General features: G+C 47.8%; 1 protein-coding gene across 1 annotated transcript; it reads left to right on the top strand.

Annotated features, from left to right (window-relative positions):
• The first annotated feature begins 1,483 nt into the window (after nucleotides 1-1,483).
• LOC306767821 (AN1-type zinc finger protein 3-like) lies at nucleotides 1,484-18,391 on the top strand. Its single transcript, XM_079255952.1, has 6 exons — nucleotides 1,484-1,898; nucleotides 6,321-6,361; nucleotides 13,588-13,779; nucleotides 16,251-16,316; nucleotides 16,387-16,557; nucleotides 18,152-18,391. The coding sequence occupies exons 1-6, from the start codon at nucleotides 1,840-1,842 to the stop codon at nucleotides 18,304-18,306; spliced, it is 684 nt and encodes a 227-aa protein (XP_079112078.1). The 5' UTR covers nucleotides 1,484-1,839; the 3' UTR covers nucleotides 18,307-18,391.
• The last annotated feature ends 1,429 nt before the right edge of the window (nucleotides 18,392-19,820 follow it).

The raw sequence follows: 19,820 nt of genomic DNA, 5'->3' as shown, positions 1-19,820 counted from the left end.
ATATTACATCAGCCATAAAGTAATATTTAGTAGAACAATCCTTTAATGTTTCCGCTCCAGTCAGGTGTTTTCTGTTCCTCTCAGTCAGACTTCTGCACCTGTTGACAGGTATTTTGTCCCACTGTTCAACAGAAAAGTCTCTCGTTTGTCCAGTACCAAGTTGTTTTTTTCCTTCTTCAACCCAATTAAATGAAAAAACAGTGTCTTATATTACTAAGTTATATTTTTGCAAATATTTAGTTATTGTTCCTTTTTTAAGTCTCCAGTTATTTGAGTGACTGTTTTAAATTCATCATTTTCTTTGATGAAAGGGGATGAATACATATGAGCACAACTGTAAACCTCAAGTTGCGTTAATCAGAAGTAAATAGTTCTTCTAAAGTTTGGCTCTTATTTTGTCTTCCACTTGTCCAGTTTCTGCAAATTATGTGAAGGACACACTCCGTGGCATGCAAGGTTTTAACACAATAACTTTCAGGGAATCATCTTGCAGCAAAAATGCTACTTTCTGTCCAAATCTTTTGTCTTTGCCAATTTTTGTAGTTTCTGGGGTCAAATCATTTTACTTTATAACGGGTAAGTAAAAATAATGCTGGTTCATCTACTGAGTTAGTTTGAGTCTTTGGTCGCCTATGAATCTATCAAACACATTCCTCTGAAAATAGTGTTTAATAGCCAAAGAAAAACTTTTAAAACCTTCTAAAAAGAGGATAACTTTTAATCAAGTAGAAAATAATGCTGGTTCATCTACTGAGTTAGTTTGAGTCTTTGGTCGCCTATGAATCTATCAAACACATTCCTCTGAAAATAGTGTTTAATAGCCAAAGAAAAGCTTTTAAAACCTTCTAAAAAGAGGATAAATTTTAATCAAGTAGAAAATAATGCTGGTTCATCTATTGAGTTAGTTTGAGTTTTTGGTCGCCTATAAATCTATCAAACACACTCCTCTGAAAATAGTGTTTAATAGCCAAAGAAAAACTTTAAAAACCTTCTAAAAGGTGGAAAACTTTTATATCAAAAAGCGTCTTTTCAGCAAAGCTTCCTATTTGACCACACAGATCATGGTAATCCTAATCAGGTTGTTTTCTCTTGTTGATTAAAAGTTTCTTCTGTCTCCACTGTAATCAGGTAAAGGGATTACACTAAAACCCAATGATCAAAGCAAGGTTAAAACGCTCAGTCTGGCCTTATACTTGAATTAAATAAATATAACTGGTAAAAAAAAAAAAGTTTATATTTGTGTTTTAACGTAATGTTGCGTTATAAAACAAGTAAAATGATGTGTTAACTTGTTTCGTTGAGCAATGTTGACATTTCTGGTTTGATGGACGCATTTCCGGCCCAACGTACGTCCCACCCGCGACGTGTGAATAGGGGTGGCGCTGAACTGTTGAAAGGGGAAGGCCTTAATTTATTTATTTTTCTCCCTTTATCGCACCCTCCCACATATTAAACTTCGCCATAATAGTGTTTTATCTATGTTAACAGGCAAGTGGGAGTGATTTTTTTAGTGTTTAAACGCTGTAAAGTCTCCGGACACCCCTCTTTTCGTTCGGAGTTCGTAACGTCCAAACGTCCAGCTGATTGCTGAGCTTCACTTATTCCTCCTCAAACTGAGACCTTTTCTTTCAGCAAACCGAGGCTTTTTCTCCTCCAAACGCCTCCACTTCGCCCCCAGTCTTCACCAGCGTCTGGACTTTAATGAAACGGGGATATTTTGGCTTTGTTTAACTTAAGATCTGGTGGTTTTTCCTTATTCAAGCAGCAGGCCCCGGCCTCGCGTTTCCATATCGCTTTTTTTTTTTTTCCTCATTTTTTCTTTTCTTTTTTCGGGAAGTCATGGGAGACACAAGCAAACCTTCAGCTCTACCTCCCAGGTGTCCCTGTGGATTTTGGGGGTAAGTGTATAACCCGATATAAACTAGATTAAAACCGCTTTCTTTAGCTGAAATCCGGATGAAATGTACTCAACCTATTGTTGTTGTTGTGTGGTGCAGGCCAAGGGTGGGGGGTTGGGAAGTGGGCTCATAAATAAACCTCCAAGCTTAAAAACTAGACATTTTCCCCTAAATGTGACATATATAAACATCTAGAAGTCCCTTTTAAATGCTTTATTTTCATTTGAATCGCCTTACTTTAGGTTTTGAGGCAGATTATGAGCCCAGGAGATGACGTACCCGAGATAGAAAATGATTTATTGCCAGCAGGTTCCTGTTTAAAACGTGTCCTCATTTCTCCTCCAACAATGACGGGAAAAAACGAGAAACTAGCCCGTAATTTTCTTTAATCCTCACAGTTATATTGAGGCATATGGGAATTTATGATACATTTTCAGGGGCTTGTAAATTGGGGCTTGTCAGAATGGATGTGTGTTGCATTCCGGATGTGATTCAGTGTCACCCTGCAGGAAAAAATGACTAAAATCAACCTTTACTCTGTTTGGCAACGACTTCACACCTAACTAATCACTTGTCCTCACTGTCATACAAAAAGAATAAACCAGCTGTGGTCTCATCTCTTCATATAGAAGCCCAGCAGCTCCCAGCTCGGACTGGGACTGTAATGGTTTTAGGGTGGTAACCTGTAAATGGACAGATAAACCCCCCCTCCCGTCATGTTTTCAGGTATTAGAGGAATACAACATTGTCATATGACTTGTCATTTGATAACCAACCCCATTTCCTTCCCCCAGCTCTACCCCCCAATTGCCCTCATTTAGTGGTGTCCAGTTAGCAAACCATCACCCACCTGTCAATGTCAGGTGACACAAATGGCAGGGCTGTGTGTTAATGGCTCTGCCCTCAGAATAACACCTGCCTGGGGCTGCTGGCTGTCCTGCACCACAACTGGCTCCTGACACATGAAAGTCAGGGTTGCATTTGTTAAAGGGAGTGTACACAGAGCAGGATACTGCGATATGGCAGTAAACGTAAATATAACATATGCAGAAGGTGACGATAGCCCAGGTGTGTGATATTCTGCTGCTCCTGACTGCCATGTTTGGGTTGAGACCTTGTTAATACACCTGACATTTGTGTCAAAGTTAAGCATTTTAAACAAGGCGAGTCGTCCTGTCCACACCCTGTTTAACCCAACCTGGTGAGCAGTACGTACATTTAACCCACTGCTGATTTAACAACGGTTCGGGTTTGACCTTGCCGTTTAATTGGACCGCTGTCCTTGGCCCAGTATGCGTTCATGGATGAGGAAGCAAGTTATTGACCCAAGTATGTCAGATACTATGATGCTAGGTGGGGAAGAACCCTTTAATTGTTATTGGTTTGTTTATTTTGATGGCGTGTTACATCATGCATCCAAACATTGAACGGATAAATAATCTGGTGATGAATAGTTTCCATACCAAGCAGCTGATTGGACAGCGTTACGGTTCTTTATGTTGAGTACATTCTGTGTGTTTCGCCGTTTGTCCAGCGCTCCTGCTGGCACCTTCCCATTCCTTTGTGCACCAGTGTCTTTCTGTTGTTTTGGGCAGGTCCAGGCCAGTTTGAGTCTGAGCGTATGCATGGAAATGCACTTTGACCTCATCGTCCTGCATCATCCAGATGTGTTGGTCCAGGTTTTCCAGCTGTAGTTTATGTTGGACTAAAGTATCCTCAACCTTAAAGTCTGGAATGTGTCTGATAGAACTAAAAATACATGCTGAGTCTGTGATCTTTACAAACCAGGCTGTAAAATCAAGTTGATAAAAGCATGTTTTTATTTTTAGTATTCTACATATTTATGCTCTGAAACGCCACATTTGTTTACTTGGAATTTTTTAATCGTTCCAGAGCTCAAAATTGTTTATAAATCTGTAAATAAAACTGATTTACTGATGATATCAACACGATTACTTTCACTAGGCTTCTTCTAATCAGTGTGTTTTAAGTCTATTTAAATGTTGCTGAAAAAAAGGTTAATTTAAGATGGCAAAATAAATTTAAAAAAAAAAAAAAGGAGATAAAGGCAGTTAAAGCTGCCTGACAGGGCTTTTGCTTCTCTACACAGCAATCTGTGGCAAATGAAAAGGTCTCCTTCAACTTAGTTCTGACATAATCAACATTTTAGGGACAAAATTTAAAGCCTAGAGCACAAAAATGTCTGAAATGCACTAAAATGCAGGAATAATCGCCGTGGTTGAAATAAATTCCTGAAAAACTCTGTTTTCTCTGACATGGCCAAGGCGACAGGTTTGTTCACAGTAAGCGACCGCTACTCTCCATCACAGCCATCTGTAACATTTCTCTCGTTTCTTTACAAGTATTTCAGCACGTTATTTATTATGTTTCTTGTTTTGTTTTCCTGCTTATCTATTTATCTACATGTTTAGAGATTTTCTGAGACATTTGAAAGAAATTGAGGCTTTTTCCTGAACTTCTTTCTCCAAAGACATATTATTTTCTAATCCATTTTTTAGCCTTTTTGTTAGTTTTGCTCTGTTAGAAAAGCTGCAGCACCGTTAAATTGTATATTTGTCGTATCTAAACATATTAAAGGTGCTAGTTATTAAACTAGAAGAGGTCCCATCATGCATGTGGAATATTCTCCAAAATCTCAGTGTAAATGTGCGACTCGCTGATGTGATGACTTAACCAGGTGACTCCTTTCTGAAGGTAAAAACAGCCTGCAGGCTCCTCCCAACGCTGCTCCTGGTAGAACAATGATCAGAAAACCCTGCAGAGTTCCAGCTTGTGTGCTGTGGAGAGGACTGGTAAAAATGTCAGACATTATGTTGTGGACTTTAGAGAAGTCCAGAAAATCAGGGAGAATGATTCGACAGGAAGCCTTCAAACCAGGAGACACATGGATGGATTTCCAGCTTTCTCCTTGATGAGGAAATGAACAGATTTGAACTCCTGTAATCCCCACCAGCTCCTCGCTGAACATCAGCCGTTTGTGGTCTTGTTAAACTTTCAGGTCACTCTTATGTTTTCTGTAAAGATGCTTCCTCTATAACATGTTTATGAGGCCAGAAAAAAAGCTTGCAGGTGAATCTGTTTTTGTTGAATGTATTTCACACGAAGGAAGGGTTGCTAAGCAACCATAAAACAGGTGACAGGCTCAATATTTTTGGGATTTGATACGACACACATGAAATCCCTCCTTCGCCTGTTGTATCTCCGCATGCGTGTCGAGCAGCCGACAACGGTTCAGGCTCATTCAGGAGGTTTTCACAGCAGCGCTGCGGATCCAGGACAACCTCTGGTTATGTAGCTCGGCTGTCCCGAGTAACAGGATCACCCTGAAGAGCATTAACTCAATCCTGCTATTTTGATTCAACATATCTGCATTCAGATAAACACGGTTGCCACGAGGCGACCTTTTCCAAACGGACACTGATGTGATGATGGAAATCATTCCAGCTGTCGGATCAAAATATCGGTTTAAATGCAGAAATGAATCATCCATAAAAGCAGGAGCAGATCTGATGATTACCGCTGCAAATTTGATGAAATATATTTGATGTTAAAAGAGAATCCTGATATGTGGAAGAAAATGCTCCAAAAGTAGTTTTCTCAACATTGAAGCAAATAAATGAGGATAAAAAAAACATTAAATCAGTTTCAGATGTGGAAACATCAACAGGTGGACGGTTTACTGGGTCTGCGTTACCTGGTTGGCGTGTTCTCTCACAGGCGTGTGGACGTTCACGTGCACATGACCTCCTTTTGGAAGGCGGTGCTTCTACATGTGTCCATCTGTGTTGCACCACAAGTTGCCAGATTAAATCACCGAACACAAGCCTTAATGTCAGATTATGATAGAATATTTACACTGTAGAAATTTGAGCATTAATCCGTCACAATTACATAACGGGACATAAATCTGTTTGTTGCCAGATGAGATTCTTGTCTGCAACAGAAGCCGGCAGGAGACGGGTAGAAAAGAATAAATTGCAGCAATATTTACTTTTTATTACCTTTATTGCAGCAGTTTTCTGGTTAATTTTTATGTTTTTCTCATTTTAGCTTCAGTTTTTTGTGAGAAACCTCCAGAAAGATGAGCCAGAAAAAGCTCTCCTGGGGTCAAACTGTAGATTATGAAAGATGTTTTGTTAGAATCAGGATATAATGTGTAATTTAAAATGTTTGGAAAAGGGGTCAAATGCTGATGGATTACACACACACCTCTCACACACACATTTCATAATAGTATTTGTCTTGTGCCGTGCAGCCATCATGCACTGTAATGATATATTTTCACAGGATTTTTTATTTTTGTTGCTGAAAAAATGGATTCTTCTGACATAATCTTGTCTCCAAATGTAAAACATTGTCTGAGGCGCCCGGTAACACATCCCTGTTCTCCTGTTTCCTCAGGTCCAGTAAAACCATGAACCTATGCTCCAAATGTTTTGCTGGTAAGTGTTTTTTCTCTTTGTACTTCTGACATGGAAAAAAGCCGTTTTCTGTCCCGACTGGCTGCTGTTTGTTGTGACACAAAGAGAAGTTGGTTGGTTAGATGGAAAAATGCCGCTGCGTTGCGTTTCTGCGTCCATCCTGAACCTTTGACCATGATTTCTGATGACAGCAGCTTCTCTCTGAGGCGAGTCCGTCTGGCTGTGGAATACCTTCAGCCAGATGTGTTGCTGTGATGGGAAGAGCCGACATCTTCGGCAGGTTGCTTCTGTTTGTCTCGGCTCAGTCAGAAAACGGGTTTATTCAGGATGCTTCAGCAGATGTGTGACTCCACGTCTCCTGGGCTTTGGTGCACAGTTGTTGCTTGACGACAGAGTTGAGAGGTTTTGCTGCAGAGAGTCGAATCCCCTGAGTCTTTGGTGGATTTGCTTGCAGCTGGTTAAACCTCACAACGAGGTGTGAAGCTGTTGAACGTTGGTCGTATTATAACTGGCATGCAGTCGCTCTCGCTGTCGACCAGCAGCAGGTTGAGGTAAAGACGCTGTCCGCCAGCGGCAGGTTGAGGTAAAGACGCTGTCCGCCAGCGGCAGGTTGAGGTAAAGACGCTGTCCGCCAGCGGCAGGTTAAAGGTAAAGACGCTGTCCGCCAGCGGCAGGTTGAGGTAAAGACGCTGTCTTCCAGCGGCAGGTTGAGGTAAAGACGCTGTCTTCCAGCGGCAGGTTGAGGTAAAGACGCTGTCTTCCAGCGGCAGGTTGAGGTAAAGACGCTGTCTTCCAGCGGCAGGTTGAGGTAAAGACGCTGTCTTCCAGCGGCAGGTTGAGGTAAAGACGCTGTCTTCCAGCGGCAGGTTGAGGTAAAGACGCTGTCCTCCAGCGGCAGGTTGAGGTAGACGCTGTCCGCCAGCGGCAGGTTGAGGTAGACGCTGTCCGCCAGCGGCAGGTTGAGGTAGACGCTGTCCGCCAGCGGCAGGTTGAGGTAGACGCTGTCCGCCAGCGGCAGGTTGAGGTAGACGCTGTCCGCCAACGGCAGGTTGAGGTAGACGCTGTCCGCCAGCGGCAGGTTGAGGTAGACGCTGTCTTCCAGCGGCAGGTGGAGGTAAAGACGCTGTCTTCCAGCGGCAGGTGGAGGTAAAGACGCTGTCTTCCAGCGGCAGGTGGAGGTAAAGACGCTGTCTTCCAGCGGCAGGTGGAGGTAAAGACGCTGTCTTCCAGCGGCAGGTTGAGGTAAAGACGCTGTCTGCCAGCGGCAGGTTGAGGTAAAGACGCTGTCTGCCAGCGGCAGGTTGAGGTAAAGACGCTGTCTGCCAGCGGCAGGTTGAGGTAAAGACGCTGTCTGCCAGCGGCAGGTTGAGGTAAAGACGCTGTCCGCCAGCGGCAGGTTGAGGTAAAGACGCTGTCCGCCAGCGGCAGGTTGAGGTAAAGACGCTGTCCGCCAGCGGCAGGTGGAGGTAAAGACGCTGTCCGCCAGCGGCAGGTGGAGGTAAAGACGCTGTCCGCCAGCGGCAGGTTGAGGTAAAGACGCTGTCCGCCAGCGGCAGGTTGAGGTAAAGACGCTGTCCGCCAGCGGCAGGTTGAGGTAAAGACGCTGTCCGCCAGCGGCAGGTTGAGGTAAAGACGCTGTCCGCCAGCGGCAGGTTGAGGTAAAGACGCTGTCCGCCAGCGGCAGGTTGAGGTAAAGACGCTGTCCGCCAGCGGCAGGTTGAGGTAAAGACGCTGTCCGCCAGCGGCAGGTTGAGGTAAAGACGCTGTCCGCCAGCGGCAGGTTGAGGTAAAGACGCTGTCCGCCAGCGGCAGGTTGAGGTAAAGACGCTGTCCGCCAGCGGCAGGTTGAGGTAAAGACGCTGTCCGCCAGCGGCAGGTTGAGGTAAAGACGCTGTCCGCCAGCGGCAGGTTGAGGTAAAGACGTGTCCGCCAGCGGCAGGTTGAGGTAAAGACGCTGTCCGCCAGCGGCAGGTTGAGGTAAAGACGCTGTCTTCCAGCGGCAGGTGGAGGTAAAGACGCTGTCTTCCAGCGGCAGGTGGAGGTAAAGACGCTGTCTTCCAGCCGCAGGTGGAGGTAAAGACGCTGTCTTCCAGCCGCAGGTGGAGGTAAAGACGATGTCTTCCAGCGGCGGGTGGAGGTAAAGACGATGTCTTCCAGCGGCGGGTGGAGGGAAAGACGCTGTCTTCCAGCGGCGGGTGGAGGGAAAGACGCTGTCTTCCAGCGGCGGGTGGAGGGAAAGACGCTGTCTTCCAGCGGCAGGTGGAGGGAAAGACGCTGTCTTCCAGCGGCAGGTGGAGGGAAAGACGCTGTCTTCCAGCGGCAGGTGGAGGGAAAGACGCTGTCTTCCAGCGGCAGGTTGAGGGAAAGACGCTGTCTTCCAGCGGCAGGTTGAGGGAAAGACGCTGTCTTCCAGCGGCAGGTTGAGGGAAAGACGCTGTCTTCCAGCGGCAGGTTGAGGGAAAGACGCTGTCTTCCAGCGGCAGGTTGAGGTAAAGACGCTGTCTTCCAGCGGCAGGTTGAGGTAAAGACGCTGTCTTCCAGCGGCAGGTTGAGGTAAAGACGCTGTCTTCCAGCGGCAGGTTGAGGTAAAGACGCTGTCTTCCAGCGGCAGGTTGAGGTAAAGACGCTGTCTTCCAGCGGCAGGTTGAGGTAAAGACGCTGTCTTCCAGCGGCAGGTGGAGGTAAAGACGCTGTCCGCCAGCGGCAGGTGGAGGTAAAGACGCTGTCCGCCAGCGGCAGGTGGAGGTAAAGACGCTGTCCGCCAGCGGCAGGTGGAGGTAAAGACGCTGTCCGCCAGCGGCAGGTGGAGGTAAAGACGCTGTCCGCCAGCGGCAGGTGGAGGTAAAGACGCTGTCCGCCAGCGGCAGGTGGAGGTAAAGACGCTGTCCGCCAGCGGCAGGTGGAGGTAAAGACGCTGTCCTCCAGCGGCAGGTGGAGGTAAAGACGCTGTCTTCCAGCGGCAGGTTGAGGTAAAGACGCTGTCTTCCAGCGGCAGGTTGAGGTAAAGACGCTGTCTTCCAGCGGCAGGTTGAGGTAAAGACGCTGTCCTCCAGCGGCAGGTTGAGGTAAAGACGCTGTCCGCCAGCGGCAGGTGGAGGTAAAGACGCTGTCCGCCAGCGGCAGGTGGAGGTAAAGACGCTGTCCGCCAGCGGCAGGTGGAGGTAAAGACGCTGTCCGCCAGCGGCAGGTGGAGGTAAAGACGCTGTCCGCCAGCGGCAGGTGGAGGTAAAGACGCTGTCTTCCAGCGGCAGGTTGAGGTAAAGACGCTGTCCGTCAGCGGCAGGTGGAGGTAAAGACGCTGTCTTCCAGCGGCAGGTGGAGGTAAAGACGCTGTCTTCCAGCGGCAGGTGGAGGTAAAGACGCTGTCTTCCAGCGGCAGGTGGAGGTAAAGACGCTGTCTTCCAGCGGCAGGTGGAGGTAAAGACGCTGTCTTCCAGCGGCAGGTGGAGGTAAAGACGCTGTCTTCCAGCGGCAGGTGGAGGTAAAGACGCTGTCTTCCAGCGGCAGGTGGAGGTAAAGACGCTGTCTTCCAGCGGCAGGTTGAGGTAAAGACGCTGTCTTCCAGCGGCAGGTGGAGGTAAAGACGCTGTCCGCCAGCGGCAGGTGGAGGTAAAGACGCTGTCCGCCAGCGGCAGGTGGAGGTAAAGACGCTGTCCGCCAGCGGCAGGTGGAGGTAAAGACGCTGTCCGCCAGCGGCAGGTGGAGGTAAAGACGCTGTCCGCCAGCGGCAGGTGGAGGTAAAGACGCTGTCCGCCAGCGGCAGGTTGAGGTAAAGACGCTTTCCGTCAGCGGCAGGTGGAGGTAGACGCTGTCCGCCAGCGGCAGGTTGAGGTAGACGCTGTCCGCCAGCGGCAGGTTGAGGTAGACGCTGTCCGCCAGCGGCAGGTTGAGGTAAAGACGCTGTCCGCCAGCGGCAGGTTGAGGTAAAGACGCTGTCTTCCAGCGGCAGGTTGAGGTAAAGACGCTGTCTTCCAGCGGCAGGTTGAGGTAAAGACGCTGTCTTCCAGCGGCAGGTTGAGGTAAAGACGCTGTCCGCCAGCGGCAGGTTGAGGTAAAGACGCTGTCCGCCAGCGGCAGGTTGAGGTAAAGACGCTGTCCGCCAGCGGCAGGTTGAGGTAAAGACGCTGTCCGCCAGCGGCAGGTTGAGGTAAAGACGCTGTCCGCCAGCGGCAGGTTGAGGTAAAGACGCTGTCCGCCAGCGGCAGGTTGAGGTAAAGACGCTGTCCGCCAGCGGCAGGTTGAGGTAAAGACGCTGTCCGCCAGCGGCAGGTTGAGGTAAAGACGCTGTCCGCCAGCGGCAGGTTGAGGTAAAGACGCTGTCCGCCAGCGGCAGGTTGAGGTAAAGACGCTGTCCGCCAGCGGCAGGTTGAGGTAAAGACGCTGTCCGCCAGCGGCAGGTGGAGGTAAAGACGCTGTCCGCCAGCGGCAGGTGGAGGTAAAGACGCTGTCCTCCAGCGGCAGGTGGAGGTAAAGACGCTGTCTTCCAGCGGCAGGTGGAGGTAAAGACGCTGTCTTCCAGCGGCAGGTGGAGGTAAAGACGCTGTCTTCCAGCGGCAGGTGGAGGTAAAGACGCTGTCTTCCAGCGGCAGGTGGAGGTAAAGACGCTGTCTTCCAGCGGCAGGTGGAGGTAAAGACGCTGTCTTCCAGCGGCAGGTGGAGGTAAAGACGCTGTCTTCCAGCGGCAGGTGGAGGTAAAGACGCTGTCTTCCAGCGGCAGGTGGAGGTAAAGACGCTGTCTTCCAGCGGCAGGTGGAGGTAAAGACGCTGTCTTCCAGCGGCAGGTGGAGGTAAAGACGCTGTCTTCCAGCGGCAGGTGGAGGTAAAGACGCTGTCTTCCAGCGGCAGGTGGAGGTAAAGACGCTGTCTTCCAGCGGCAGGTGGAGGTAAAGACGCTGTCTTCCAGCGGCAGGTGGAGGTAAAGACGCTGTCTTCCAGCGGCAGGTGGAGGTAAAGACGCTGTCCTCCAGCGGCAGGTTGAGGTAGACGCTGTCCGCCAGCGGCAGGTTGAGGTAGACGCTGTCCTCCAGCGGCAGGTTGAGGTAGACGCTGTCCTCCAGCGGCAGGTTGAGGTAGACGCTGTCCGCCAGCGGCAGGTTGAGGTAAAGACGCTGTCCTCCAGCGGCAGGTTGAGGTAAAGACGCTGTCCTCCAGCGGCAGGTTGAGGTAAAGACGCTGTCCTCCAGCGGCAGGTTGAGGTAAAGACGCTGTCCTCCAGCGGCAGGTTGAGGTAAAGACGCTGTCCGCCAGCGGCAGGTTGAGGTAAAGACGCTGTCCGCCAGCGGCAGGTTGAGGTAAAGACGCTGTCCGCCAGCGGCAGGTTGAGGTAAAGACGCTGTCCGCCAGCGGCAGGTTGAGGTAAAGACGCTGTCCGCCAGCGGCAGGTTGAGGTAAAGACGCTGTCCGCCAGCGGCAGGTTGAGGTAAAGACGCTGTCCGCCAGCGGCAGGTTGAGGTAAAGACGCTGTCCGCCAGCGGCAGGTTGAGGTAAAGACGCTGTCCGCCAGCGGCAGGTTGAGGTAAAGACGCTGTCCGCCAGCGGCAGGTTGAGGTAAAGACGCTGTCCGCCAGCGGCAGGTTGAGGTAAAGACGCTGTCCGCCAGCGGCAGGTTGAGGTAAAGACGCTGTCCGCCAGCGGCAGGTTGAGGTAAAGACGCTGTCCGCCAGCGGCAGGTTGAGGTAAAGACGCTGTCTTCCAGCGGCAGGTGGAGGTAAAGACTAACTGATTTTGGACTGCTAATGAGGCAGAATTGACGAGTAAAAATCATTTTCCTACTGTTTAAAGCAAAGGTTTAAGTCTCAAAGACGACTGTTTTGCAGATCGACAACCAGCTGCGGACGCAGAAAACCGTATCCCTTTCTTTTTTTTTTTTTTTTTTTTTTAAATGTAGAAATTTTTATGTTTTCTCTAAATCACCTGAAATATTTGTTTTTGCTGCAACGCGTTTATGACAAAGAAAAGTCTAAACAAAGGATTGAACAAGTCAGAAAAGTTTCCTCCAGTTTGATTTAGGCTGGATGTGTCAGAGGTGCGCTGCAGCCTTGTCGGTGGCCATGGCAACTGTTGCATACAGCAGACAGCGAGGACCTGAGGGCCCGGCTTGGAATCAGACAACAAGGCTTAGAATAGACGCGATGCACTCGGGTGTAGAAGCGTGTGAGCCCACATGTGAAGGAGAAACTGAAATCCAGTCTGACCTCTCGCCCTGTCTTGAGGGGAAAGCGTGAAGATGGCGTCCACCAGTTCAATAAAGTCCGAAGTGCAGCTCAGTTGTCTAAAATTATCTTATTTTCCTTTCACTAAGTTATACTTTAGTTGGAAAAGTCAGCTTGTAGTTATAAAGCTTAAAAAAAAACTATTTCAGTACATTTAGACAAGTTTAGAGTTTTACATGAACCATGAAAAGTATTACAGATGCTGTAAAAAGCAGAAAAAACATTTTAAATCTACAACATCTCATTTTGTTTTTAAAACATGGTGATTTACTGTGATTTATCATTTAGGCGTTTATTTGTGGATTAAAATTAGCTTTTTATGACGCGTCCCGTTACGCATCTCGGTACACTTTCTGGCACACAACAGTCTGTCGTTTTGTTAGCTCTATGATGCTATGTCTAGATTTCTGAGCTTTCTACAGCGTTAAAGTGTTGAATACTCATCAGACGGGAATGGCGCCGTTTTTTTTTTATCTCTTAAACGCATGTTTGAGTTTTCCAGCAGTGTCTATGTTTGGTTTCCATGGCGACAGAAACGAATGGTGTAAGAGAGTTTTCTACTTAAAAATTTTAGTGACCTCTCGGAGGAGGGACTCAGTGATTGGTCATCTTCTTTAGGTTGTGCATGTTCACAAAAAGAAAGCCACACCCACCTTTTCTGCTCAGTATAAATACTCCGAGCTGTCAACCAATCAGTCGCAGCCTGCAGGACAGAGGGCGGAGCTTTCTCTGTTTGTTTCTGACAGAGGCTGATCTGAGAGGATCAATACAACATGAATGAAGGGTTTGTGAAAAATGCTTCATTGTTGATTGTGCTTCTGAGCTCGAATAATAAAATAAATTAGACTAAAATGTGAATCATAGAGACACTTAGAGATAAAAGCTGACATGATGGCAGGAGCCTGCATCATGAAGAGTGTCCTTCCTTGTTTCACTTTGCTTCTTTTCATCCCTTCTTGTTTAAATCCACCCCTCTCCATGTCCTTTCCCCCCAAATTCCTCTTCACTCCCCCCCCGTACTGTCCTTGACCACAGATGTCCAGAAGAAGCAGCCTGTGGACGACTGTACCTCCAAGCCAATCCAAAGCACTGGGAGTAGCCAATCGCCCGTTTTCAGTAGCGAGACGAGCAGTAGCAGTAGCCAATCCCTATCGTTGTCGCTGCCCTCCAGCACCGAGCAGCCGCCAGCCGAAGAGCCGTCGCCCATGTTTCCCAGCATGAGGGAAGGTAAGACGGCTGGAAGGTAAAATGGGATTGGTTTAAATGGCAGAAGGTGAGGGAAAAAAAGTAAGAATCTGCCAAACGATGGCGTTATGAAATCTGGCACCGCTTTGAAAAATCTGGGTCATTTTTATGGTCAAGTATTAACGGCTTGTTTGTCTGAAGAAAGACTGGACTGTCTGTTGTTTTTGTCTCATATCCAGTGAGAAAGAACAGAGGTATAGAGCATGGCTGACAAGATGTAAAGCTCTGACCGGATTCAGTCACAAGCTGGAGGGACACTGAAACACACCTCCCACACCAAGGAAGCAGATGTTTAATGTGAAGTATAGAAAATGTCTCGTGATAATCCTGACGTCAGCAGCGTTTCCTTGTAGATAGCAGCAGTGGGATGTCTTCGTGGCTTGTACAGTTTGTAACAAGCAGGAAAGACGGAGTCGCTCTGCCAGCAGGGTCACTGATTGAATCAACGTAGAGATACAAGAACCAGTCTGTTCGTGTTCAAACACTTGGTAACAACAGGAGGTCACAAAGTAACTCCATCAGGATACGTGTCCATAAGAGACACAAAAACACACCAAGTTACACACATGAATGATGCAGTAAATGGACAAATGCTCCCTTTGTAGCGTAGAACATAAATGGGCACACGAACAACCAAGTTCTGGATACACAGAACACTTGGCTCTCAGAAGCGTCTGAAGTTTTCTCCACCAAAACCTGCAAATTCCCGGATTCTTCTGCAGCATTGGGGGGAAAATGAAAATCACCGCCTCCAAGCTGATGTGTTGGTGTTTAAGGACGTTAAACAGCTTTGGCTGACTCCGTCGGGGTGAGACAAACCAAAGATCTGTGGAGAACAACCCTGTTTGTTTCTGCTTGGTTGCAGTAGGAGCAGACCTAAAGGGTTGAAGGTAGTCCGACTCATTCTTCTGGGATTTTTCCACTAAACTTACGTTTACTGAACATCAAGATAAAAGGCTTGTTCACACCTCTGGTTGCTTCTGACTGGAGATGCTGTAGCACATATGCCTGACTGATGTTCTGAAGGCCCATTTAAGCTGGTAACTCCATATGTACGCTTCAAACATCACCGCCCATACTTCCTTTACGCCAGAGTTTCTCAAACCCAGTCCTCAGACCCCCCTGCCCTGCATGTTTTAGACATGATCCTCCTCCAAAGCGCCTGAGTCAGATTATTGAACTTCCTCATCAAGTTCTTTGCGGCCTGTTAATGAGCCCTTTATTTCATTCAGGTGTGTTAAGGTAGGGTTGCCTATAAAACATGCAGGGCGAGGGGGCCTGAGGACTGGAACTGAGAAACACTGCTTTACCTTGTCATGGCGGGACGTCCACCAGAGGGCAGCGGAGAGTTTATAGTTCACCCCCGAGTTCTGACTTACCTTTCAGACAAACCCGGTGACGATGGCAGAGGCACCCCCATCCGTGCGCCCATTAAATACGTCCTGATTTCTTTTCCTTTGCACTTTTTACTGGTCTCATTTCAGCCGTAACCCCCACCGTTTAAAACAGAGGCGCTCCATTGGCTCCATCTGGCTACGTGTCCATAAGGGGCACAAAAACTAAGTTACACACGTGAAAGATGCAGAAAATGGACAAATGCTCCGTTTTGTAGCGTAGAACATAAATGGGCCTTTGGACGTTCCACCCACAGAAGTAACCAGTAAAACCATCAGCCCTCTGTGTCCCCAGTAAGACGGCAACAATTATCTCATCAGAGAGAAGTTCAGATTCAAACCAGCTGACTTTCACCACAATACACCAACCACGCTGCATCCGGACTCAGGCGGGTGTTTTCAGCCAATCAGAGCAGCAGGATGAGCCACGAGGTGCTCTGATTGGATGGGAGGTCTGCGGTCCAGGCTGCATATCACGTAGTTCTCAGGTTTCCCAGACAGAACGTGTAAACGGCCAACATCAGATTCATTTTAACACGTTATTTATAACTGCTTTCATGTGTGTGTTATAGATTTACAGCCTACTGGTTTGACACCAGTATAACGTTTATGAATATTTAACAGAAATAGGATTGTTCTGGACATCTGCCATGTTTCCCATTTTTGTGGCCGCCGTAGCTTTTCCTCCGTTGCTATGATGAGGACGGTCTGTATCTGTAGCTAAATGACCCAACACGCCATGCCGGCGGGGTTTAACCGGATATCAAAGGTTCATATGAACTGTAAATTTACTGAATATTTCAGTTGTTTCTTTAAAAAAGCCTGATTGATCTGTAAGCACTGACGTTTCCTGCTTTACTCTCAAGTTAAATATGGAAAAGTCATGTCCAGCAGGACTGCTGGGAACTCTCCAGGTAATATTTTTGCTTTTGATCACACCCCATTGACACCAGTGATGATTTTACTTCCAGTATGGCCAGTAAACGTTTTCTCTCCCTCAGCCTGGATGCGGGGCGTGGAAGGTTGTCCATCACTCATCCTGTGTTTGTCCATCTGCAGGCGCGTCGTCCACAGAAACAGCCCAAGGCACACTCTGCACACCCACAAAACGTCCACGAGAATCAGGTAGAGGCCGCTCTGCGCCACCCGGCCCGCTTTAGGCGCCAGATCTCTGACCGCTGCTGTGTGTTTGCAGCCTCGGGCCCGGACAGCGAGGCCACACCGGAGAAACGGCCGCGGACGGAAGAAAAGGAAGGGAGCAGCGACGAGGCCCGCGGGACGCCCAAACAGAAGAACCGCCGGCGCTGCTATCGCTGCCAAACCAAACTAGAGCTGGTGCAGCAGGAACTGGGCTCCTGTCGCTGCGGTCAGTATCGACTCTGTCCCAGTTAAACAGCTTCCATGAAGGGAACCGCGACCAGTTTGTGATAGGGCTGAGCGATTGATCGATTTAATTGATTAATTCGAATTTGAAGATTTATTTTTATGAAAATCAGGATTTTTTTTTTTTTTGCCCCGCCAGCACCTTTTGGGCTTCCGTACTTTATATTGATGTCAAGGCACTCCCGCTGGTTTCCCACAGAAACGCATAAACACAACAACATGGCAGCTAGCAACAAACAACAAGCGTCCCCTCTGCGTTTTCATTATATGTTTTGCAAAATAAAAATATTTGTACGTTTTGACAAACAACAGTTGTAATTTGCGGGTGTTTCCATTGAACAGTGTTTAGCACATTAGCATCATGTTTCGTAATTGCGGTTAATGCAAAGTAGCTACGTAGCGTTATTTTAGGGTTTTTTACTTGCTGCGGAGAATTTGCTTCGGATTTTCGAGCTTATCTCCCTCATTTTCTTTTCTAAAACTCTGAAATTCGCTGTTGTTTATTCCAGACCGCACCATCTTTACCGGGAATTACCTGGTCACGACCATATATGGACATGACCCCCGGCGTCACGTCTGGGGACACGTAAACACAAAAAAGTGTTTCCATTACACTTTTGCTCTATATATATATATATATATATATATATATATATATATATATATATATATATATACACACACACACACACACAAGTGAAATGAGGCCGATTCTTAAATGTATGATCAAAAGGTAAAAACTATCACAGTGGAAACACACTAAGTACAAACATGTTTTTTAATAATAAGATTGTTTAACAGCTTGTTTGGTTGCTCTTTAAATTCAGGTAAACTCCGAGGCTGACTGCAATAAAAGCATTTTTGAAAAAGAATAATTTTTGACATTAAGGTCAGTCCTCTCTCGCACGGCTGCAGCTGGTGCAGAACGCTGCAGCGCGTCTTTTAACTGGATCTCGAAAGTCTGACCATGTTTTACCAATTTTGTCTTCCCTTCACTGGCTCCCTGTCCGTTACAGAATTGATTTTAAGATTCTTTTATTTGTTTTTAAATGCCTGAACGGTCTGGCCCCTCGCTACCTGTCAGACCTCCTGGTGAGGTATTCCCCTACACGCTCTCTGAGGTCCACAGATCAACTTCTGCTTGTGGTTCCTAAGACGAAGCGTAAACTGAGAGGTGACCGAGCTTTTTCTGTTATTGGTCCCAAGTTGTGGAATAAGCTGCCCCTGTACATTAGACAGGCTGAATCGCTTCTTGTTTTTAAGTCTTGTCTGAAGACTCATTTTTTCTCTTTGGCATTTTACTAATTTAAAGGGTTGTTTTACTATTAACAATGTGCTGATGCCCCAATTATGATGTAAATATGTATGTTTTATTGTTTCTTCTGTACAGCACTTTGGTCAACTTTGTTGTTTTTAACGGTGCTTTATAAATAAACTGGATTGGATTGGATTAAGGGGAAAAAATCGATTAAAATCGGATTTGTTTTAAAAAAAAATCAGAGTTTATTTTTCGGCCGTATCGCCCGGCTCTAGTTAACTGGGCTGAGACTCACCGCTTGTCTCCGCTTGCCTTGCAGGCTACGTCTTCTGCATGCTCCACCGTCTCCCCGAGCAGCACGACTGTCTGTTCGACCATCTGGGCCGCGGCCGCGAGGAGGCCGTCCTCAAGATGGTGAAGCTGGACCGCAAGGTGGGCCGCTCGTGCCAACGCATCGGCGAGGAGTGCTCCTGATTGGCCACAGCATGACCAGCTGTCTAATTAGAGATGAGGCGCTTACAAGGAGGAGGAGGAAGGAGAGCTGGGAGGAATGACAAATGGGGTGATGGGAGGGGGGGGAGGGAGGTAGGGAGGGAGGGGGGGTAAAAACAAATAAAGAGGAGGGTAGGGTTGTTACATCCTGCATCTGACCCAACGTTTCTGGATCTTACCCTGTTGAAGTCCCGATGTTTGCCTGGAGCATCTGTTTGGACTCTGGAGGCCTCCAGGGCCCGGTCGGGGCCCCGTGGCCGCTCCGTATAGCATGTTCACACACACAGCCTTAACCCCACCGCCATGTCCAGAGGACGGACTCGGAGACGGATCCAGTCAGGCATACATCACGCACAGTTCTGCTGAATCTCGCCATGGTCTCCTCCTCTTCGTCACGCTTCGTCTTTTCAGCTGTTTTCTCACTTTTGACCTTTTTCTCTCCCCCTATTCCCTGGCGACGGGTCCCTCAGGTCGCCATCCAGCCTGCAACCCGCTCTGCCTCCTTGTCTTCTAATCAGCATCAGTTTTCTCTTCTTCTTTTTTTACCGTCTGGCCGTCATGGAGGACAACACAGCCAATCTCTGCCTCTGCTCACACGGACTGTTGGCGAACCAGAAACCCGACGAGAAACCAAACCAACACTACTGGACGGGTCGTTCAGATGGATCATTTTCCCAGTTTCCCAGTTTGAGTGTTTCCGTCGTTCTGCAACTGAATTTTCATCACTAAAACGTCACGCGACGCCTCAACGTCATCATCTGGGTCAGAACTGAGATGCACACAACGCCAACTACCCTTCTGTCATCGTTTTGGTTTTTTTTAAATTCAGAATTTCATAAAAAATTGACTGAAAATATTTTGTTTTGCCAAACAAGACACCGGTTCTGCGTGTGAGCTTTCCATGCTCAGTTTTTCCTTTCAGAGTGACCCTGAGGCTGGTTACCATGGCAACCAGGTGAATGACAGCAGGCGGGACGGTAACCGGCTGGTCTTGGTGCAGTTTTCTGTCGGAAGCTTAGACCCCACCAACCGTTCCGATGTCTCAGGTGTCTGAAGACGCCGCGGCCGCTCTCGGCTGCAGGAATAATGTGAATTCTAAAATTACCTGGTTTCCCCCGTTTTATCTTTATTTCTGTTTGATCTCGGTCACGCCCCCCCCCTGGCCTGAATCGACCCCAAATGGCGGCTTGGACTTTGTGCTGTGCATATTGTTCAGCTACTCACATCTCCTTCTCAACGGGTGATCTACCAACATTTTTGTTTGTCACATTGCAGAAGTTGACATCTTTAATCCTCCCACGTTGTCATTTCTGTTGGATTTGGGCATTGTGCACGTGCACGTGCACGTGCAGTAAAACTAGAAGTGATCTGTTTAGAAGAGCTGCAGAATCTCCATAAAAATGTGCTTTGCAGCATTTTAAGGAAGTGCAATTTGAAGGCTGTTGAACTGTACATGTTTTCAGTTTGGAGAAATGAGAAACGTGAAGCACTAGATT

The sequence above is a fragment of the Telmatherina bonti genome (genome assembly GCF_933228915.1).
Source record: "Telmatherina bonti genome assembly, chromosome: 16".
Classification (NCBI taxonomy): Eukaryota; Metazoa; Chordata; class Actinopteri; order Atheriniformes; family Telmatherinidae; genus Telmatherina; species Telmatherina bonti.
Note: the sequence above shows the minus strand (reverse complement) of the source record. Positions and strands in the feature narration are given on the sequence as shown.

Bases quoted from the DNA above. Each gene is read 5' to 3' on its own strand.
- LOC306767821 (XM_079255952.1), top strand. From the start codon at position 1,840: ATGGGAGACACAAGCAAACCTTCAGCTCTACCTCCCAGGTGTCCCTGT. The intron at 6,362-13,587 runs GTAAGTGTTTTT...CCTTGACCACAG, and splicing joins ATGCTCCAAATGTTTTGCTG to ATGTCCAGAAGAAGCAGCCT. The intron at 16,558-18,151 runs GTCAGTATCGAC...CTTGCCTTGCAG, and splicing joins ACTGGGCTCCTGTCGCTGCG to GCTACGTCTTCTGCATGCTC.